The sequence below is a fragment of the Oncorhynchus mykiss genome, chromosome 25 (genome assembly GCF_013265735.2).
Source record: "Oncorhynchus mykiss isolate Arlee chromosome 25, USDA_OmykA_1.1, whole genome shotgun sequence".
Taxonomy (NCBI): Eukaryota; Metazoa; Chordata; class Actinopteri; order Salmoniformes; family Salmonidae; genus Oncorhynchus; species Oncorhynchus mykiss.
Window position 1 is genome coordinate 23806397 of NC_048589.1, and position 23681 is coordinate 23830077.

The window sequence follows — 23681 nt, forward strand, 5'->3', positions numbered from 1 at the left end:
CAGTCTCAACGTCAACAGTGAAGAGGCGACTCCAGGATGCTGGCCTTCTCGGCAGATTTGCAAAGAAAAAAACATATCTCAGACTGGCCAATAAAAATAAAATATTAAGATGGGCAAAAGAACACAGACACTGGACAGAGGATCTCTGCCTAGAAGGGCAGCATTCCGGAGTCGCCTCTTCAGTGTTGACGTTGAGATTGGTGTTTTGCGGGCAAAGTTATTACGGACAAAGTTATTCCCAGTCTTAATGAGGGATAAAGTATTCATTCATCATTCTAACTGCATTTTAAGTCTAGCTTGTGAAAACAATCTCCATACTAAGCTAAAATAAACAACATTAACACAGTTTTAATTAGATAGTGTTCCTTGATGATGCTGAGCACTCATTTTTGAGTTGGTACCTCTTCTGGGGGCAGAGGAATCAGAGACACTCCTGGTGCGTCCAGGGGCCGGGGATTTGAGGTGGGAGGACAGGCCCCCGGGGGACATGTTGCTCCCAGTGGAGTGGTCTGAGAACACGTTGGGGGACTGGGGAATGTGCTGCCCAGTGCTACCGTCCCAGGTCCTCCAGTAGGCTTTACGGCTGGACTCTGGTGACAGGTGTTGGGCCATGTTTTCTACAGAGTCTGGGGTCGCTGGACCCGAGGCTGGAGGAGAGAAGCAGGTTCAGGTAAAGGGCATGTTCTGAAACAAACACAGGTTTGGGGAAAACATCCCTAAGGTTTTAAAGGGACTGACATTAACAGAGTCGGAGAGTGAGAGAAAACAGAGTAAATAGGAAATAAACCCAGTCAGAAGTAAACATTTTGATCATTTATTACACAAGGAAAATTACACTCACAGGGCGCAAAGGCCTATCGAGGAGTTGTGTTTCTACCTGTTGGCATGTTGATGGTCTGGTCTCCTAGGAAGAGGCGTCGGGCGATGCTGCGGCGGTACCAGGCTCTGGGGAAGGCCAGGATTTCACTCAGCCTCCGCATGTCATACTTGAAGGAGGCAGAGCCGATGTCACACACAGCTAAGAGAGAGAAAACATTCAAAGTTGGCCAGGAATTCCAGTGTCTGTGGATTCAACCATCTTGGCAGGGGAATTGAAATGTCAAAATGGATCAGCTTCATTGTCAAGATATACATGACATTCCCATTTTGAAGACCAAAGATTGAGCTCAGGTTAGACAGTGTCCAACCATTAACCCCGTTCCAAGGCACCTGAGATATTGATGAGGGTGGTGTCCATCTTGCCCCCCTTGCCAGGTATAAAACTCTCGATAAAGGTTGGTCCTCCGGTGCGTCTCATTCTGGACAGGCTGACCTTGACGAACTCCAGGTTGATGCTGAGGGAATCCTTCCTCCCAGTCACAGAGGACGGCTCTTCATCCACTGTACCTTAAAGGAAAGAACAGCTATGAGGCGACACTTCATAGCGCTGTTTTAATGCTACACATTGAACTGATGGAAGACTGAACAAGCCTGCTGTGAAAGTACACTATCACTCTGAGGCATGCTGTACAGCGTAGTTGGTAGACTTCACTGCAATATAATGCACAGTACTAAACATAGGCTATAGAACAACATCGGCGGATGCGGTGGATTGAGACACCCGTATCCAATACAAAAAAAATATAGATATCCCTAGTTTAAACTGACAGATTTTTATGGGGAATGTATGATGCTAATTACAGTGTCTTCAGAAAGTATTCATATTCCTGGACTTATTCCACTTTTAAAAAAAGTTCTCACCCATCTACACACCAAAGTTTGGATAATTTATTGAAAAAGAAATACAGAAATATCTCATTCTCACCACTGAGTCAATACATGTTAGAATCACCTTTGGTGGTGACATACAGCTGAGAGTCTTTCTGGGCGAGTCTCTAAAGAGCTTTGCACACTTGGATTGTACAATATTTGCAAATTATTTTTTCAAATGTATTCTTCCAGCTCTGTCAAGTTGGTTGTTGATCCTTGCTAGACAGCCATTTAAGTCTTGCCATTGATTTTCAAGACGATTTAAGTCAAAAATGTAACTAGGCCATAGGAAAAGTCAATGTCATCTTGGTAAGCAACTCCAATATATATCTGGCCTTGGGTTATGGGTGAATTTGGCTCCCAGTGTCTGTTGGAAAGCAGACTGAACCAGGTTTTCCTCTAGGATTTTGCATGAGCTTAGCTCTATTCCGTTTATTTTTATCTTAAAAAACTCCCTAGTCCTTGCCAATGACAAGCATACCTATAACATGATGCAGCCACCACCATGCTTGAAAATATGAAGACTGGCACTCAGTAATGTGTTATGTTGGATGGGCCCCAATATATATAAAATACATAAAATTAATTAAAATGTTTTTGTTTTGCAGTTTTACTTTAACACGAACAGGATGAATGTTTTGGAATTTTTTTAAATTCTGTACATGCTTCCTTCTTTTCACTCTGTCATTTAGGTTAGTATTGTAGAGTAACTACAATGTTGTTGATCCATCCTCAATTTTCTCCCATCACAGCCTTTCAACTAACTGTTTTAAAGCCACCACTGGCTTCATGGTGAAATCCATGGCAACTGAGTTAGGAAGGATGCCTGTATCTTTGTAGTGACTGTCTATATTGATACACCATCCAAAGAGTAATTAATAACTTCACCATGCTCAAAGGGATATTTAATGTATTTTTTATTTATTTATTTTTAAACCTACGAATAAGTTCCCTCCTTTGCAAAGCATTGGAAAACCTCCCTGGTCTTTGTGGTTGAATGTGTTTGAAAGTCACTGCTTGACTGAGGGACCTTACAGATAATTGTATGTGTGGGGTACATAGATGCTGTAGTCAAAAAGCACATTAAACACTATTATTGCACACAGAGTGAGTAACTTACACAGAGTGTAACTTATTATGTGACTTGTTAAGCACATTTTTCCTCCTGAAGTTAATTATGCTTGCCATAACAAAGGGATTCAATACTTATTGACTCAAGACACTTGTGCTTTTCATTTTTTATTAATTTGTAAAAGATTCTAAAAACATAATTCCACTTTGAAATTCTTGGGTATTGTGTGTAGGCCAGTGACACAAAATCTCAATTTGATTCATTTTAAATTTAGGCTGTAACAACAAAATGTGGAAAAAGTCAAGAGGTGTGAATACTTTGAGGGCACTGTCTATATTTTTTTTAGGATTTTAGTTTTAGGTAAATAAATAATAAAAATCACCAGGAATTCAGTTAAGAATACGTTTCATTTAAAAAAAATCTGCTCCCAAGTATTACCATGAATAAATAAGGAAATGTGATCGTGTCTCAATGTAATAAAGGAATGAAATGGGCTTAGTTTCAGGTCAATGTTCCGGCACCCGACCATCCACTCCGAAAAAAAAACCCATTCAAATTGCTATAGAATATTAGAATATACATGAGAAATGTTGAAGTTGAGAAACTTTCCACTACACTTTTCCATACCTAGAGGTCCTGAGCCTGGTGCCTGCCCTGTAACAGCAGATTTCTGTTTCCCTGCCCCGTAAGGGTGGAACACGTAGAGGGAGAAGTCTGACATGCAGGCAGTGAAGCTGAGCCCTGAGGAGTTGCTGGGGGGGGCGGTGAGGTCTGACTGGCTGCTGCTGTGATGGGTCCGGCCCAGAGGGCTACCCAGAGATGGAGAGGGACCTGGAGATTAGATCAAATAGGTTTTATTATGGACCAGATAGGCTTAGAAAACAAAATGAATCCACTCACACACCTAGAAGTTGCTTTACAGGTGTTTTGGAGTGTTGCTATCTATACCTCCTTTGCCAGGGGGTGGTTTGAGGATGTGTTGGCTCAGGGGGGTGGAGGAGGGTGTATTTAGGCCGTCGGTAGGTTGGGTGCTGGATGGGATCTCCAGTTCACCGCGATTAGAGGAGAAGACCAGGTCTAGAGATGGCAGTTTCAGCATACACTCCACTCTGGACATGGGCAAGCAGCTGAAGCGGATCTGAGAGGGCTAGAGACATTGAGTCAGATTAGAATAGAATTTGAAAACGTCATTACTTTGAGTGTGGTGTCTCAGGGATTGGACATTACGACAGCAAAACATACTCATATTGTACAATGGAGAACAGAGTTACAAGAACTGAGCTATGGGGACCACAGTAAGGCGGGCAGACAGAGGTAGGTTACCTGTACTCTGACATAAACCACCACGTCCACAGGAAAGGAGGAGTAGGCAGAGGTGGATGAGGACACCAGGGATGTGGTGGACTCCTCCAGGGGCTCCACTGGATCAAACTGGCCTAAGTCCTCCTCCTGGGAGTTCAAATCTGAGACACACAGAGACAAAAAGGGGTCAGCTTTGAGCAACAGTTTTGTAAGTTGTTGATGTTTTAGGTCCAGCAAACATTTATGGATTTTTTGCACAATTAAAATCCAAAGAGGTGAGGTGAACAGGTGATCTACAGTGCCTTGCAAAAGTATTCGGCCCCCTTGAACTTTGCGACCTTTTGCCACATTTCAGGCTTCAAACATAAAGATATAAAACTGTATTTTTTTGTGAAGAATCAACAACAAGTGGGACACAATCATGAAGTGGAACGACATTTATTGGATATTTCAAACTTTTTTAACAAATCAAAAACTGAAAAATTGGGCGTGCAAAATTATTCAGCCCCTTTACTTTCAGTGCAGCAAACTCTCTCCAGAAGTTCAGTGAGGATCTCTGAATGATCCAATGTTGACCTAAATGACTAATGATGATAAATACAATCCACCTGTGTGTAATCAAGTCTCCGTATAAATGCACCTGCACCGTGATAGTCTCAGAGGTCCGTTAAAAGCGCAGAGAGCATCATGAAGAACAAGGAACACACCAGGCAGGTCCGAGATACTGTTGTGAAGAAGTTTAAAGCCGGATTTGGATACAAAAAGATTTCCCAAGCTTTAAACATCCCAAGGAGCACTGTGCAAGCGATAATATTGAAATGGAAGGAGTATCAGACCACTGCAAATCTACCAAGACCTGGCCGTCCCTCTAAACTTTCAGCTCATACAAGGAGAAGATTGATCAGAGATGCAGCCAAGAGGCCCATGATCACTCTGGATAAACTGCAGAGATCTACAGCTGAGGTGGGAGACTCTGTCCATAGGACAACAATCAGTCGTATATTGCACAAATCTGGCCTTTATGGAAGAGTGGCAAGAAGAAAGCCATTTCTTAAAGATATCCATAAAAAGTGTTGTTTAAAGTTTGCCACAAGCCACCTGGGAGACACACCAAACATGTGGAAGAAGGTGCTCTGGTCAGATGAAACCAAAATTGAACTTTTTGGCAACAATGCAAAACGTTATGTTTGGCGTAAAAGCAACAAAGCTGAACACACCATCCCCACTGTCAAACATGGTGGTGGCAGCATCAGTGAAGATGGTTAAAATTGATGGGAAGATGGATGGAGCCAAATACAGGACCATTCTGGAAGAAAACCTGATGGAGTCTGCAAAAGACCTGAGACTGGGACGGAGATTTGTCTTCCAACAAGACAATGATCCAAAACATAAAGCAAAATCTACAATGGAATGGTTCAAAAATAAACATATCCAGGTGTTAGAATGGCCAAGTCAAAGTCCAGACCTGAATCCAATCGAGAATCTGTGGAAAGAACTGAAAACTGCTGTTCACAAATGCTCTCCATCCAACCTCACTGAGCTCGAGCTGTTTTGCAAGGAGGAATGGGAAAAAATGTCAGTCTCTCGATGTGCAAAACTGATAGAGACATACCCCAAGCGACTTACAGCTGTAATCGCAGCAAAAGGTGGCGCTACAAAGTATTAACTTAAGGGGGCTGAATAATTTTGCACGCCCAATTTTTCAGTTTTTGATTTGTTAAAAAAGTTTGAAATATCCAATAAATGTCGTTCCACTTCATGATTGTGTCCCACTTGTTGTTGATTCTTCACACAAAAAATACAGTTTTATATCTTTATGTTTGAAGCCTGAAATGTGACAAAAGATCGCAAAGTTCAAGGGGGCCGAATACTTTCGCAAGGCACTGTATTTGCAATGGAATGACCCTACATACCAGTATAGTTCCTTTCCACCGGTGTGATGGGAATGGTCTCCAAGGCTTTCTCCAGGAAGTCCAGAAGACAAGGGCTTATGACCATCTCTTCTGGGAGGGTCTGGAGGGCCACCCAGGCATACAGCTTGGCTGTCTTCACCCCACCACTGCCCTTGCCTTTGGCTGCAGGGGAGACATGATCGGAGTTTGGACAGGGTCACATATACACCCACCAACATTGGTAAGAGAGTGAAAACACAAAGTGAAACAGATATTGGGACAGATTTAACAAATGTTTTTAGCTCCCAAGGAAATGAAACAAAAAAGGTAAGAAATAAGATCTTGTGCTTTCATTTACTTTTTGGGTCTACATGTTACAGTGTCAAGAAAAAGTGTGAACCCTTTGGAAATACCTGGATTTCTGCATAAATTGGTCATAAAATTGGATCTGATCTTCATCTAGGTCACAACAATATACAAACACAGTCTGCTTAAACTAATAAAAAACAATTATACGTTTTCATGTCTTTATTGAACACACCGTGTAAACATTCACAGTGCAGGGTGGAAAAAGTATGCAAACCCATGGATTTAATAACTGGTTGACCCTCAGCAATAACCTCAACCAAACATTTCTGTAGTTGCGGATCAGACCTGCAAAACGGTCAGGGAGAATTTTGGATCATTCCTCTTTACAAAACTGTTTCAGTTCAGCAATATTCTTGGGATGTCTGGTGTGAACTGCTCTCGAGGTCATGCCACAACATCTCAAATCGGGTTGAGGTCAGAACTCTGACTGGGCCACTCCAGTATTTTCTTCTGTTGAAGCCATTCTGTTGTTGATTTACTTCTGTGTTTTGGGTCATTGTCCTGTTGCATCACCCAACTTCTGTTGAGCTTCAATTGGAGGACAGATAGCCTAACATCCTCCTGGAAAATGTCTCGATAAACTTGGGAATTCATTTTTCTGTTGATAATAGCAAGCTGTCCAGGCCCTGAGGCAGTAAAGCAGCCCAAACCATGATGCTCCCTCCACCATACTTTACAGCTGGGATGATGTTTTGATGTTAGTGGGCTGTGACTTTTTTCTGTAAGTCTTTAGCTGACACTCTAGGATTAGAGATTAACCTCATTGAGCATTTTGCGCTGTGCTCTTGCAGTCATCTTTGCAGGACAGCCACTCCTAGGGAGAGTAGCAACAGTACTGAACTTTCTCCATTTATAGACAATTTGTCTTACCGTGGACTGATGAACATCCAAGACTTTTAGAGATACTTTTGTAACCCTTTTCAGCTTTATGCAAGTCAACAATTCTTAAGTATTCTGAGATCTCTTTTGTTCGAGGCATGGTTCACATCACGTCTCATTGATTGGAGTCCAGGTTAGCCGACTGCTGACTCCAATTAGCTTTGAGAAGTCATTAGCCTAGGGGTTCACATACTTTCCCCAACCTACACTGTGAATGTTTAAACTATGTATTCAATGTAGACAAGAACAATACAATAATTTGTGTGTTATTAGTTTAAGCACACTATGTTTGTCTATTGTTGTGACTTAGCTGAAGATTAGATCAAATTTGATGACCAATTTACACAGAAATCCAGGTAATTCCAAAGGGTTCACATACTTTTTCTTGCCACTGTATGTTTTCTTTCCTCTGGAGAATATCTTTGCAACAGCGTTTAGAAAAACAGCCACTCTGCGTCTATCCACCCACCCCCTAAGTGTTTAAAACGGAATGAAATCAAACCGGATCTTAAAACATTCCAACACAGAAATCACCGGCGTCTTCAACATTCACAGATCAAAGCCTTGGACAAGACAAATTGAGCATGCACTAGATTTTAATGGGTGGGTTGATTAAGGATGTCTATGGGCACGATGGAGACGTGACGCTCTACTGCAGGTAAACACAGAAGGCGAAAGGGCATGCAGGTAATGATGAGAGCTCTCAGTACCTGATGGTAGAGGTGGGGATGGGGGAGGAAGGAGCGAGTTAGTCTTGCTTTGGCCAGCATTGGGAGGGTTGTGAGGGCCGCTATCATTCATACCATACAGCTTGGACTCTTTGGAGAGGGTGCGGGGAAGGGAGGATCCGCGTGAGGCATCAGGCGACTCGGTCTTTATGGTCTTGGAGTTGTAGTGCAACTGGGGTTGGAGGAAATTGAAAAATGGTTTTGCATCAGAATAGTTGAACTCTTAGGTCATCAACAGCAATATAGATCCTACCATTTAATGCATCCGATTGATGGGTCATTGTTTAAAATCATTATTTACACCATTCCATAGCTAGAGGGAAACAAATCAGTAATGGCTGAAAGCAAAATAACCGACCTTGACATCTACTCCCGGAATGTAAAAGACAGTGGTCTCCAGGTCACTGGATTTGGTCTGCAGAGAGGAGGGCACCTTCTTCCCGGCCAGGAGCTGGGTGGTGGAGGTATAGGTGGGCTGGAGCTTCTTCTTCTTGGGTGGAGATTCCTGGTCCAGACTCCTGGAGCTGCGATCACAACTCCTACAGTACAGGAGGAGTAGGAACACTTTGGTTACATAGCATTCTTTGACAAAGAAACTTTGGTAACACTTTACTTAAAGCCTGCAGCTATAATGCTTTATAACTTGTCTAGATTATAATATGGCATAGGTCTCTCTATATATCAAAATAGTTAGAAGATCCCTAGGGTTCAGGTGCCGTACCTTCTGAAGGAGACATCCTCGTTCTCCGGCTGCTGGGTAGTGGGGTGCAGGACACACTTGCCGCTGTCAATCTCCACGCGCACGTCCAGCTCAAAGTCGATGTTCCTCTCGGTGACCGAGCTCATGAGGCTGCGGTTGGTGGGCGTGCTGGGCCAGCGCTCACTGAACAGCTGGCTGACAGCGGCGAAGCCCGATGGCTTCCTGTGTGGTGGTTGGCTGTGACACAGAGAGGAAAGCAGGGTCATCAGCAGGCACAAAAACAGGAGGAATAAAATAATAAATAGTTTGAATTATTATTCTCCATTGAGCATGTTTTTTAGTCCAAGAGTAGGCTTAATCTGGGTCCAAGAAACAGGCCAAATAAACAGTAATGAGAGCGGACTCACACAGGCCTCCTGAAGTAGCAGGAAGGCCTCTCGCGGTCAAACTCTTCCTCCTTGTCGGAATCCTCTGAGGAAGAGGAGGAGAGCTCGTCGCGGCGCATGTCGTCGTGCTGGAAGGGAATGCCAGGTGAAAAGACAGCAGGGGTTGCAGGGGCACTGAACACTGAGTGGGGCCCTTCGCTAATGGATGGGAAATCATGAAGATGATGAAGATGAGGATGGAGTCGCTCATCAATGGTGATAGACAACAGATCCATTTCTGTCTCCTCCGGAAACTTCAGCAGAGGACAGATGGGAGGTGTTGAGAGGGGGACAGTTAGACTCTCTCAATTAGAAAAGGTCAAAAATGTTTAGTGATATAAACTCTGTAGCAGATAGCATCCTGCTCAAAGGAACTGTATGCACGTGTAGTACTAATTCATTTATCACGATTGTGGATAGAAAATTGTCATAACCAATGTGTGTGACTAACATCTACTCTAACTTAGCATATATACATACATACAGTACCAGTCAAAAGTTTGGACACACATACTCATTCAAGGGTTTTTCTTTATTTTGGCTATTTTCTACATTGACATCAAAACTAGGAAATAACACATATAGACTCATGTAGTAACCAAAAAAGTGTTAAACAAATCAATATACCTGGAGGTGTGTTTTGGGTCATTGTCCTGTTGAAAAGCAAATGATAGTCCCACTAAGTGCAAATCAGGAGGGATGAAGTATCATTGCAGAATGCTGTGGTAGCCATGCTGGTTAAGTGTGCCTTGAATTTTAAATAAAAATCACTGACAGTGTCAACAGCAAAACACCTCCAAACCTCCTCCTCCATGCTTCACGGTGGGAATCACACATGCGGAGATCATCCGTTCACCTACTCTGCGTCTCACAAAGACAAGACGGTTGGAACCAAAAAACTCAAATTTGACCTCAGACAAAAGGACAGATTTCCACCGGTCTAATGTCCATTGCCTGTGATTCTTGGCCCAAGCAAGTTTCTTCTTATTATTGGTGTCCTTTTGTAGTTTGTAGTTTCTTTGCATTAATTCAACCATGAAGGCCTGATTCACGCAGTCTCCTCTCTGAACAGTTGATGTTGAGATGCGTCTGTTACTTGAACTCTGAAGCATTTATTTGGGCTGCAATCTCAGGTGCAGTTAACTCTAATGAACTTAACTCTGGGTCTTCCTTTCCTGTGGTGGTCCTCATGAGAGCCAGTTTCATCATAGCGCTTGCTTGATGGTTTTTGTGACTGAAGACACTTTCAAAGTTCTTGAAATTTTCCAGATTGACTGACCTTCATGTCTTAAAGTAATGCTTTTTTGAGCTGTTCTTGCCATAATATGGACTTGGTATTTTACCAAATAGGGCTATCTTCTGTATACCACCCTGCCTTGTCACAACACAACTGATTGGCTCAAGTGCATTAGGAAGGAAAGAAATTCCACAAATGGCACACCTGTTAATTGAAATGCATTCCAAGTGACTACCTCATGAAGCTGGTTGAGAGAATGCAAAGTGTGTGCAAAGCTGTCATCAAGGCAAAGGGTGGCTACTTTGAAGAACCTCAAATATACACTTTTTTGGTTACTACATGATTCCATACGTGTTATTTCATAGTATTTCATGTCTTCACTATTATTCTGTAGAAAATAGTAAAAAATAAAGAAACCCTGGAATGAGTAGGCGTGTCCAAACATGACGCACGCACGCACACACACACACACACACACACACACACACACACACACACACACACACAGCCAATGTCATGACTATTGCTAGATATAATATATATTACTAGAGGAAACAATGTCCTGTAATACAGGTTGCTATGTGCAGTCAGTTTTTTCCCCCCACAGGAGGCTCAGAGATCATGCAATGCTCTGGGAGAGGACATAGGAGAGAGATACAGAGTGGGAGATAAAGAGGATGAAGAGGATGTTAGGATGAAGACACCTGGGTAGAAAGAAGCTGCAGGACAACATCTGGTTCCAGGACAGTGGATGAAACTGACAAACTCCCAAAACAGAAAACATTAAAAGCCCTCACAAAAGACAGTATTAGTCATAAACAACCACCAACTAAGAAAGAAAGAAAACTCAATGTCACCTCTAGTCATGGCTTTGATGCACACTTATTCTGAGGTTGGCCAACGTAAGGGTTTACAGTTTTAGGCTCAAACTATACATCCTAAGGTTTTGAAGTTGGCCATGCATAGCTGCGGTGATTAGGAAAAGACATCTGTGGTTGAAGGAAGTTGATTAGGAATTCCATAACATGGAACATGGAATTCCATAACAGGATGGGAAGGTGTGAATCAATTGTAATACTCAAATATAATTCTAACCACTTAGTACCTACATGCATAGCATACTATGCATGTATACTACAATGAACACGCATAGCCTATCCATATCTACGTAGCAGCAAAATATTGTCAATGACGTAGCAATGCAGTGAATAAATCGTTTTCTTTGTAACACATAACCAGAGGCAACGGCTGGTTGAAAGCCTTGTTATTCCAAGCATATTATTCCCTACTGACCATATTGCAATTAGAGTTGTATTTGAATGCGTAAAATGATTAACTAGAGTGCACTTGACTAGCTCATCTCTAGCTATTATAGATGGCAAGGAATGACTCAAACCAAGATATGACAATCAAGCATTGATTGATAGTTCTAGCCTATATCTCACCATCCTGTTTGGAATGTCCATGTTTTCAGTTTTAACCAATTTATTAGAAGAGAGGGAAAAAAAAAACTGGTTATTTTGGGATTTTCATTTGTTCGGGATAGTTTTTTGGGGGATTTTACAAATACCTTGAAGACTTCTCCTGGACTGACCGGTCGGTTTGTAGAGTCCTGATTATTAATCTTCAGTTGAACAGAAAGAGAACAATGGAATCCATCCAGAAAATGAAAGTATGGCATGTTCAGGATGGGATTTTGCGCTCAAAAAAGGCACACTTAACTCTCCCTCAAGCTACAAGCAAGCGAAAAAGCTAATACTTAGCTTCCGCTGACATAGAGCGTTTCCACAATGTTTAGACACACACAGTCAAGAGGCCTGTCATAGTGATAAACAAACAAGGACATGGAAGATGAAATGATGCCATAACTCAGGGATGCACATCTCCAGTTCTCTTCAGCTGCTGTACAACTGCCACCTTGGAGAATTCAATTGTTTACAGCCCTATCTCAGGGTCTACATGGTAATAGCTACCATGAAGACTATTGTGGACTATTGCAATACACTACCATGTCCTGGATGTTGAAGGTGACTCTCGGTCCTGGGGAGGACGCATCAACTCTGATGTCCGGTAAGTCATCAACGTCTCCTATTCTGGAACTGAAAGGGAAATAAGAATAATAACAATCCAACCTATTGGAAATTCAATTCACTTCCTGAATTCCTGATTGACCCCACGACTGCTAGGTTCCGGCTGCAAGCGAAGATTCCTCTTCCAGTACCTTTGGCGTTCAATCCTTTTGAGTGGAGGCCTCCCTGCTGCTGTAGAGATGCTCTTGGAACGGTTATAGCTGGGTTTGTATCCCAGACCCCACTTGTCCTTCAGAGACGCAGCCTGGTAGAAAAGCAATGATCAGGGCTCATCAGTCATGGTGTCCTTTCCATTTCAGCTCAGGTTAATGACATTTTAGACCGGAAAATGCCAGTTGAATAAAGGGTGGTATTAAATGAGTTGTCTCACCCTCATGCTGGAGCGTCGTAGTTTCTTGCGCACGTCTCTTCTGATGTCGTTGACGGCCACAGACTCCAGCTGCTGGTAGCGCTGGATCTCCTGGTTGATTGTGCCTTCACTTGCTCCCAGTTTCCTGTTGAAGGGTGGGGAATGGAAACATGATTGATCCTTGTTTTAGGTGATAAAATATACAACATGAGGTTATAATTGCATTTGACAGGAAGAACTCTTACTTGAGGTCATCAATGACTTTGGCCTGCTCGTTCAGCTCTCTGATGTCCACTATTCTTTTGTTTAACTTCCCCCTTCTGGGATCCAAGATCTGGTTGCCCACTGCCGTTTGCCGCCTGAGGTCTATGGTCTCCTGTGGAGTATAGAGGACAAATGACACCCTGTAATTCACATATTACACCACAGAATGTTTGGTTATTTATATAACCTAAATTACCAACATTAAATAACCTGAATTAGATTACACCTCCACCAACCGGGGTTACTGTATTACACCACAAAAAAAGTATTAAACCAAGCATTAATTATTACACCAAAGTTACATAGCTCACCACCTAATCCACATTTTATACTCACACCAATAATCAAGTTATACACACACATAAACAGCAGTGAAATACACAAAATGGAAGTCACCATCACCATAATCCTTGAGACCAATTGATGACCCAATTCTCAGAAAAGGAAGTAATCACAACATGTGTAACCAGGTGACAAGGGAACCAAAAGTGCTTAAACCCCACGAAGTCAATTGCTAAGTGATAGAATTTTGTTTTCCCTCTGAGATTACCACATTTCATGGTGTAACTTAGCAATTGAAATCTATTCTGCAGCTTGAAACATGGACGATAGAGTCTTCATGCCACCCTAAACGTGATTGTGGGGCCCAGAAGACAGGAGACTAGAGGGTGGGGCAGTACATACACATCCCCAGGATATGGGTCTGGGAGCCCTGGCCCTGTTCCCTCTGGACTGGGGAGGAGAATAGTCGCTTAGGTAGTCGGCTGGTACCGAGACGCTCTGGACACTGGGGCTTTTCAGGCCCAGGATGCTGTTTACTAGCCGCTTCCTGAACGTGAGCCTGGGACTGAGCCTTGGGCTGCTGCACTCTCCCTCTGGGCTCCCCTGCAAGCAACGGTAAGGATACACCCAAGGCAAGGTTCAACTGGGTGCATGGACTTAGGTAGCTTGGATAGCTTTTAGCGCTGTCACAGTGGCTGGATGGGGTTGACGTGGCTTGAACAGATATGCAAAGCCTTAACACTCACAGTGGATTTTTACATTTTTGACACAGACTTAGGGTGTTTACACACACAGAGCTACAATAATCTCTTACACAAATAGTCTTTTAAACCGTCTCGTGGTTGTACTGCAATAGAATCACAGGTATTAGCAAACTCTAACAGCGTATTAAACACACTCAGACTTACGCAACAATTCCAACTATTTTACGGAGTTACAGTTCATATAAGCAAATCAGTCAATTGAAATAAAAATTAAACCATGGATTTTATGATTGGAATACAGATATGCATCTGTTGGTCACAGATACACTATATATACAAAAGTATGTAGACACCCCTTCAAATTTGTGGATTTGGCCATTTCAGGCACACATGTCGCTGACAGAAGTATAATCGAGTACACAGCCATGCAATCTCCATAGACAAACATTGGCAGTAGAATGGCCTTACTGAAGAGCTCAGTGACATTCAACGTGGCACTGTCATAGGATGCCACCTTTCCAACAAGTCAGTTTGTCAAATTTCTGTCCTGCTAGAGCTGCCCTGGTCACCTGTAAGTGCTTTTATGGTGAAGTGGAAAAGTCTAGGAGCAACAACAGCTCAGCCGCAAAGTGGTAGGCCACGCAAGCTCACAGAACTGGACCGGCAAGTGCTGAAGTGTGTACAAATCTTCTGTCCTCGGTTGCAAGACTAACTACAGAGTTCAAACTGCTTCTGGAAGTAATGTTAGGAGTTTCATGAAATGGTTTTCCATGGCCGAGCAGCCGCAAACAAGCTTAAGATCACCATGCGCAATGCCAAGCGTCGGCTGGGGTGTGTAAAGATCACCGCCATTGGACTCTGGAACAGTGGAAATGTGTTCTCTGGAGTGATGAATCACGCTTCACCATCTGGCAGTCCGACGGACGAATTTGGGTATGGCTGATGTCAGGAGAACACTACCTGCCCCAATGCATAGTGCCAATTGTAAATTTTGGTAGGAGGAGGAATAATGGTCTGGGGCTGTTTTTCATGGTTCGGGCTAGGCCCCTTAGTTCCAGTGAAGGGAAATCTTAACGCTACAGCATTCTTGACAATTTTTTGGCAACAGTTTGGAGAAGGCCATTTTCTATTTCAGCCTGCACAAAGCAAGGTCCATACAGAAATGGTTTGTAGAGATCGGTGTGGAAGAATTTGACTGGCCTGCATAGAGCCCTGACCTCAACCCCATCGAACACCTTTAGGATGAATTGGAAAGCCGACTGCGAGCCAGGCCTAATGCCCAACACCAGTGACCGACCTCACTAATGTTCTTGTGGCTGACTGGAAGCATGTCCCCGCAGCAATGTTCCAACATCTAGTGAAAAGCCTTCCAAGAAGAGTGGATGCTATTATAGCAGCAAAGGAGGGACCAACTTCATATTAATGCCCATGATTTTGGAATGAGATGTTTGACAAGCAGGTGTCCACATACTTTTGGTCAAGTAATTGTACCTTAAAAAAAGAAGTAGGAGTGTGGATTAGAAAACCAGTCACTATCTGGTGTGACCACCATTTGCCTCAAAGCAGCGCAACATCTCATTCGCATAGAGTTCATCAGGCTGTTGATTGTGGCCTGTGGAATGTTGTCCCAGTCCTCTTCAATGGCTGTGCGAAGTTGCTGGATAATGGCAGGAACTGGAACACGCTATCCAACACGTCAATCCAGAGCATCCCAAACATGCTCAATGGGTGACATGTCTGCTGAGTATGCAGGCCATGGAAGAACTGGGACATTTTTAGCTTCCAGGAATTGTGTACAAATCCTTGCGATATGGGGCCGTGCATTATCATGCTGAAACATGAGTTGATGGCGGTGGATGAATGGCGCGACAATGGGCCTCAGGATCTCGTCACTGTATCTCTGTACATTCAAATTGACATCAATAAAATTAAATCGTGTTCATTGTCCGTAGCTTAAGTTTGTCCATACCATAACCCCAACGCCACCATGGGGAACTCTGTTCAAAGTTGACCACTCGCTCACACTACGCTGTATTCCATCTGCCCGCTACAGTTGAAACCAGGATTCATCCGTGACGAGCACACTTTTCCAGTGGCCATCGAAGGGGAGTATACGCCCACTGAAGTCGGTTACGACACTGAACTGCAGTCAGGTCAAAACCCCGGTGAGGACGATGAGCATGTAGATGAGCATCCCTGATATGGTTTCTGACCATTTTTGTAGAAATTCTTTGGTTGTGCAAAATTCTTTGGTTGTGCAAACTGGTTGTGCAAATAGTTTCATTATCTGTCCGGGTGGCTGGTCTCAGATGATCGTGCAGGTGAAGAAGCCGGATGTGGAGGTCCTGGGTTGGCATGGTTACACATGGTCTGCGGTTGTGAGGCCGGTTGGACGTACTGACAAATTCTATAAAACGATGTTGGATGAGGCTTATGGTAGTGCAATGAACATTCAATTCTCTGGCGACAGCTCTGGTGGACATACCTGCAGTCAGCATGGAAATTGCACGCTCCCTCAAAACATGAGACATCTGTGGCATTGTGTTGTGTGACAAAACTGCTTATTTTAGAGTGGCCTTTTATTGAACCCAGCACAAGGTGTACCTATGTAATGATCATGCTGTTTAATCAGCTTCTTGATATGCCACACCTATCAGGTAGATGGATCATCTTGGCAAAGGAGAAATGCTCACGAACAGGGATGTAAAGAAATTTGTGCGCATAATTTGAGAAATAAACTTTTTGTGTGTATGGAAAATGTCTGGGATCTTCCATTTCAGCTCATGAAACATGGGACCAACGCTTTACATGCTGTGTTTATATTTTTGTTCAGTATACAATTCACATGTTCAAAGTGATTTATACAAATATTCAGCATGGTTATCATGTTTAGGCAAAGACTGAAAGACTGACCATATGGATGGTGGGCGACATGGTGTCGGCCTCATCCTCATCAGAGTCCACCATGTTGATGGAGTTGAGGTCAGCGATGTCGTCCACGTCCTCCTCGCCAGTCAGCGAGGTCAGCGTGTTGCCCAGGGCGTTGAGCCGCTTGCCGATGTTGGGGTCCATGTGGACATCGATACCACACATCTTCCATAGCACGTTTAGTGCCCAGGTGCCCGCACTGCTGCTTTCTGAGGGTCGTAGTGGGAGAGATAATATTACCCTACACTAAATCCATCTATCACTCAATACAATACAAAGATCTTGTTCACAGAGAAGTAGAAAACAGCTGTGCTGTGTCTTGGATAACAGCTTGACAATGTTCACACGGACCCCTTTCATAATAAACACAAGGTTCGATGCTCATTATCAGCGCAGTACTTACCTGCTGACAGCTGGCCTGTGGTTCTGGAGCAGACTTCATATGTGCCATCAGGAACAACACCTACAACAGCAAAACAAACAAAATGACATCAAAAAGGGGAACAGCACAGTGTAGGGAACCACACTGCAAGAAGTAGGGCACAAATAGACCTTAATTAGGGTGGAATATCAAAAGGTATTGGTCCGTTCGATACACAATATTTGGGTGAAGCCCTTCCCTATGTAATTGTATCTACTTATTCTTAAACTTCAAAACTCAGCTTTCCCAGGCCCAGCTCTAAATACAGACAAGCCATCCTATTTTCATGCTTTTTTTCAATCCCAGTCTGTATGTAAAAGTCAACATCTCGCGGTCCAATCACTCACAGGCGTTCATGATCATGTCTCCTCGGATCTCAGGCTTCCAGTCGTCCCAGGACGTCTCAAAGCCCTCGGCGAAGCGGATGCAAAAGTTCTTGAAGTGGCCCTTGCTGACCAGCGACTCAGAGGAGCAAGCGGTGATCAGCGTGCTCTCGATGGTTAGCACCAGGGCCGAGCCTGTGTCAAAGTCAATGCTGTGGTTTGCCTGTGAGAACGGAGGTTTAAAGGTGGAGTAAGATGTTACAGTTAGGCCATCAGATAAGTCTAACACATGGATAATATTTAGGCTTAAGTGTCAGTTGTTTGTTGGAAAAAGTGGTAACATTTTATTTGACGGTCTGCCTATAAACACTATTAAATAGTTTAACAATTAAATGAAGTCGACACACACACACACACACACACACAAACACCCCAAATAATGTAAGAGGGGCGTTGCGCCACCTTGTTGTTCGCACTACACCACTATGTAAAAAAATGAATACAAATAATTCATATAATTTTTAATATATAATATAATTTTTAAAATATTTATTATATTATATTTGTTATCAAGGCCAGGCACCACACCCTAATAGTATTTTTGTTGCTTTAGATTGCAGGAAATGTCAATTAAAAGGTGTTTAAAAATGCACAAACCCCCTTAATAATATAACGGTTTACAAATGGTTAAAAACAATGTAATAATTGTTTATTGGCAGACCCTCAACAAAAGTAGGTTACTGAGAATAGGAAACGTGCCTGTGTGTAATGTTGAAAAACGCATTGCTCCTTGGAAACACCCATTTAGTTGCAGCCTGTTATAAAATTATGCAAAGTTGATGCAAGTGTGACATTGTGCGTGCCATACCACTCCATGATACATGAAAACAATAGAGCATCTGTTCCAATTGAAGGTAATCATTTAAGATTCTTGAAATGGTGAGAAGTTAAACCAGTCAAACCATTTCAAGCTTAAATGGAGTTATCCCAGTAGTATCAATAAAATGGTTGGTTGTAAACGGCCATAACCTGTTATGTCAGCATTGTATCAAGACTGCATCATAAACACTAATGACAGGTTGTTACAAGTAAAGCAGTAAGACCACTGAATAACATCACACAAGTGTTCAAAAGAGATTGAATAGGTTGTAAGGTTACTTTTCGTGCATATTTTTTCTGGCCTACAGATCTGCTGGCCCCAGCTTCAGAGCGGATGCCTTCGAAACCTGGTATATGTCCTTTCTATGGAGATAAGGGATAAAATTATAACTTTAACTAACTTGTAGGAGAACTCACCAGGGACAGTGGATGTAGTCATCAAATTCTAACTTTGATTAATCCCCAATATCTATTTTCCTATATCAGTCAGTCATTCACCAAGTCACAAAAGCAATCTTTAGCATTTATGAAGACATTTATCTCGGATACATTTTGTAATTTGCTGCGAATACAAAGTAGGTTACTGCACTGACAAACCTTTCCCCACCATTCCTTTCCCCACCATTCCCATGTTTCCTACATTTCCAAGTTTATCAAGGTAGGTCTAATTACATATATACAGCTACATACTACTGCAGCGAGCTATATATTTATATACAGTGCCTTGCGAAAGTAAGCCCCCTTAAACTTTGCGACCTTTTGCCACGTTTCAGGCTTCAAACATAAAGATATAAAACTGTATTTTTTTGTGAAGAATCAACAACAAGAGGGACACAATCATGAAGTGGAACGACATTTATTGGATATTTCAAACTTTTTTAACAAATCAAAAACTGAAAAATTGGGCGTGCAAAATTATTCAGCCCCCTTAAGTTAATACTTTGTAGCGCCACCTTTTACTGCGATTACAGCTGTAAGTCGCTTGGGGTATGTCTCTATCAGTTTTGCACATTGAGAGACTGAAATTTTTTCCCATTCCTCCTTGCAAAACAGCTCGAGCTCAGTGAGGTTGGATGGAGAGCATTTGTGAACAGCAGTTTTCAGTTCTTTCCACAGATTCTCGATTGGATTCAGGTCTGGACTTTGACTTGGCCATTCTAACACCTGGATATGTTTATTTTTGAACCATTCCATTGTAGATTTTGCTTTATGTTTTGGATCATTGTCTTGTTGGAAGACAAATCTCCATCCCAGTCTCAGGTCTTTTACAGACTCCATCAGGTTTTCTTCCAGAATGGTCCTGTATTTGGCTCCATCCATCTTCCCATCAATTTTAACCATCTTCCCTGTCCCTGCTGAAGAAAAGCAGGCCCAAACCATGATGCTGCCACCACCATGTTTGACAGTGGGGATGGTGTGTTCAGCTGTGTTGCTTTTACGCCAAACATAACATTTTGCATTGTTGCCCAAAAGTTCAATTTTGGTTTCATCTGACCAGAGCACCTTCTTCCACATGTTTGGTGTGTCTCCCAGGTGGCTTGTGGCACACTTGAAACAACACTTTTTATGGATATCTTTAAGAAATGGCTTTCTTCTTGCCACTCTTCCATAAAGGCCAGATTTGTGCAATATACGACTGATTGTTGTCCTATGGACAGAGTCTCCCACCTCAGCTGTAGATCTCTGCAGTTCATCCAGAGTGAGCATGGGCCTCTTGGCTGCATCTCTGATCAGTCTTCTCCTTGTATGAGCTGAAAGTTTAGAGGGACGGCCAAGTCTTGGTAGATTTGCAGTGGTCTGATACTCCTTCCATTTCAATATTATCGCTTGCACAGTGCTTCTTGGGATGTTTAAAGCTTGGGAAATATTTTTGTATCCAAATCCGTCTTTAAACTTCTTCACAACAGTATCTCGGACCTGCCTGGTGTGTTCCTTGTTCTTCATGATGCTCTCTGCGCTTTTAACGGACCTCTGAGACTATCACAGTGCAGGTGCATTTATACAGAGACTTGATTACACACAGGTGGATTGTATTTATCATCATTAGTCATTTAGGTCAACATTGGATCATTCAGAGATCCTCACTGAACTTCTGGAGAGAGTTTGCTGCACTGAAAGTAAAGGGGCTGAATAATTTTGCACGCCCAATTTTTCAGTTTTTGATTTGTTAAAAAAGTTTGAAATATCCAATAAATGTCGTTCCACTTCATGATTGTGTCCCACTTGTTGTTGATTCTTCACAAAAAAATACAGTTTTATATCTTTATGTTTGAAGCCTGAAATGTGGCAAAAGGTCGCAAAGTTCAAGGGGGCCGAATACTTTCGCAAGGCACTGTATACACTGAACAAAAATATAAACGCAACATGTAAAGTGTTGGTTCCATGTTTCATGAGAGGAAATAACAGACCCCAGAAAGCACAAAGAGCTTATTTCTCTGAAATGTTGGGCACTAATTTGTTTACATCCCTGTTAGTGAGCATTTCCCCTTTGCCAAGATAATCCATCCACCTGAAAGGTGTGGCATATCAAGAAGCTGAATAAACAGCATGATCATTAGACAGGTGCACCGTATGGCCACTCTAAAACGTGCAGTTTTGTCACACAACACAATGCCACAGATGTTTTGAGGCAGCGTGCAATTGGCTGACTGCAGGAATCTCCACCAGAGCTGTTGCAATAGAATTTAATGTTCATATCTCTACCATAAGCTGCCTCCAACATCGTTTTTGAGAATTTGGCAGTACACCCAACCAACCAGCTTCACAACTGCACACCACCTGTAACCACACCAGCCTAGGGCCACATCCGGCTTCTTCACCTGAGGGATCTTCTGAGACCAGCCACCCGGACAGCTAATGAAACTGAGGAGTATTCCCATCTGTAATAAAGCGCTTTTGTGGGGAAAAACTCATACTGACTGGTGTGCCAATGCCACCCATGGATGCGCCCCTGCCCAGTAATGTGAAATCCATAGGTTAGGAATTTAGGTAATGCATTTATTTAAATTGACTGATTTCCTTATATAGACTAACTCAGTAAAATCATTGAAATTGTTGCGTTTATATTTTTATTCAGTATAGCTAACTATATTTAAATAAAATCAATGAAGCTCAAATGAAGCATTGTGAGAATGGTTGAGAAAAAAACAAGACAATTTGGATCAGTTCTTTAGGGAATGAAATTACCTATGATTTGATGACTACTCACAGAGAGTGCCACTTTCAGACAATAAAATTTCTTTCAATTTAGCTCATATCAATATAAAAACACACAAACAGTTCCAGGACAGGATCTGAAACAGAATTGATCTATGACAAAATGGGTCTAAGTGTATAAGACAAAATGGAGCACTGTCAGGGTTGGGGTAAAAAATATCCCACACCATTTTAACATGCCGCATTGCAAAGGTTTTCTCCTTAAAACATATATGCAATCTTTGGTTGCAAAAATCATTGTTCAGATCATCATTCTCCTCCTACCAGTGAGGTGTTGGTGATGGGCAGACAGATTCCCAGGTCGTTGACGGTGAGCTGCAGGAACAGGGTGCTGAAGGCCTGGGCAGAGGTCTGCTGGATGCCCGGCAGCTTGTCCACCACCTCCTTGGTGGCCATGTGAATGTCTTTGTTCAGTGCCAGACGCTGCTCATTCCAGTTGTCATAGGCCGCCTTGTAGTTCAACCAGAAGAGTACAGCTGCAATGAGAAGGGAAAAAGGGATGACGTTTCACTATAGAGGTTATATGATTTAGACATTTTTATTTTGAGAATTAGAAAACGTAGTCTATTATCAAGGCCTGACCTCTGTCAAAAGCCACAGGCTGGGCAAAAACGATTGGCCGGTTGAGTGTGATGAGGACCGCCTCTTTGTCTGAGGAGCCACTAATCTCCTCCTGAAGGGCGTTCCGTAAACCAATACGAGTGCGGAAGTAGGCCACCTGGTGAAAGTCTGAACCTGCCTCCTCATAAACCTGTGGGGGAAAAAAGGGTTATATCTAACAAAACCTGATTGCAGCAGCCAATAGAAACTAACACAACCTATATTGATTTGCTGTAGCCTACCTGGTGTTTGACTATCTGGCCCAGGGCGAGGTTCAGATCCACTTGGCACTTCCCAAACAGTTTGAGATAGCTGCTGCTGCCGCCGGCCTGGGCTTTACACTGGATCCTGTTGGAGAGCTCCAGCTCTATCAGCCCTGTCTCGAAGCGCACCGCTCTCATGGACGGAGTGGTGGCCGTCATCTGGATCCCCTGCAAACCACAAGTGTTCAGGAAAGTCAATTTATTTCATTTTCAAATGATTAGGACACGTGACGATAGGTGGGTATATATGCATATTGCAGGACTTTTCTTGCTTCTCATACTGGTACCTTAAACATCAGACTGAGTGAGTAAAGCAGAATCTTGGGCTTGTCAGCATCTGTCGAGATGTCGTGCTCATTCCATAGAGGGATGGGCTGCTCTCCTCCTGCATAGACACAAACAAGCATTTACCCAAAGTGTCTAAGCAAAATACTGAAACAGAACAACTTTCAGTGTTCTTGTGTTATACAGCGGGACAGACCTGATACTTTCTGGATGACCTCGTTGACTTCCTTCATGAAAACCTTCTGCAGGAACACCAGGTGGTTCAAGAGGTCCGTTGTGAGGTTGTGCTCAAAAGAACCAATCTAGGTGAAGGGGGATTGAAATCAATGAAAATAACAAAGGCCTGCAAACTGAATATGCTCATAATTACCACATTTCAGGGCTCTACAGTGTGACCATTTTACTCGCATATGCGCCTAAATATTTTGCTGTGTGACCTGACATTTATATTTAGGAGCACCAGTGTACCTAGAAAAATTAAGGATTCTATCTTTATTAACACAAATATTTGTAATTGTTCCCCTAAATTTATTTGTGTGGGCCTACATTCTTCAACATAGGTGCACACGTGCTCCTTGCAAAAAAAGGTCAGCGTAGAGCCATGGCTGTATTGACAATGTTTCAATCCACAAGGATCTTCATCAGGTCAAACGGAGTGCTCACCACTCCAAATACACTGAGTATACAAAACATTAAGAACACCAGTGTCAAGAACTGCAACTCT

The 23681-nt window shown here is 42.7% G+C and overlaps 1 protein-coding gene across 16 annotated transcripts in view; it reads right to left on the reverse strand.

Annotated features, from left to right (window-relative positions):
* Positions 1-23681, reverse strand: part of LOC110505661 (transmembrane protein KIAA1109 homolog) — a 91920-nt gene that overhangs the window by 6617 nt on the left and 61622 nt on the right. For 4 of the 16 annotated variants that reach the window (XM_036962766.1, XM_036962768.1, XM_036962769.1 and 1 more), the window contains 26 exons: positions 23154-23259; positions 22960-23057; positions 22652-22840; positions 22392-22560; positions 22074-22285; positions 18873-18956; positions 17739-17937; positions 17374-17433; positions 16956-17179; positions 13741-13941; positions 13038-13168; positions 12814-12937; positions 12575-12687; positions 12362-12452; positions 11924-11977; positions 9099-9370; positions 8713-8928; positions 8350-8530; positions 7974-8163; positions 6037-6198; positions 4145-4284; positions 3770-3968; positions 3449-3652; positions 1210-1386; positions 878-1018; positions 402-647 (listed from right to left, as the gene is read on the reverse strand). In XM_036962766.1, coding sequence (XP_036818661.1) covers positions 402-647; positions 878-1018; positions 1210-1386; positions 3449-3652; positions 3770-3968; positions 4145-4284; positions 6037-6198; positions 7974-8163; positions 8350-8530; positions 8713-8928; positions 9099-9370; positions 11924-11977; positions 12362-12452; positions 12575-12687; positions 12814-12937; positions 13038-13168; positions 13741-13941; positions 16956-17179; positions 17374-17433; positions 17739-17937; positions 18873-18956; positions 22074-22285; positions 22392-22560; positions 22652-22840; positions 22960-23057; positions 23154-23259 — 4183 coding nt within the window. The remainder of the gene's footprint in view (positions 1-401; positions 648-877; positions 1019-1209; positions 1387-3448; positions 3653-3769; positions 3969-4144; positions 4285-6036; positions 6199-7973; positions 8164-8349; positions 8531-8712; positions 8929-9098; positions 9371-11923; positions 11978-12361; positions 12453-12574; positions 12688-12813; positions 12938-13037; positions 13169-13740; positions 13942-16955; positions 17180-17373; positions 17434-17738; positions 17938-18872; positions 18957-22073; positions 22286-22391; positions 22561-22651; positions 22841-22959; positions 23058-23153; positions 23260-23681) is intronic. The other 12 variants (XM_036962779.1, XM_036962773.1, XM_036962771.1 and 9 more) reach the window with 9 other exon arrangements.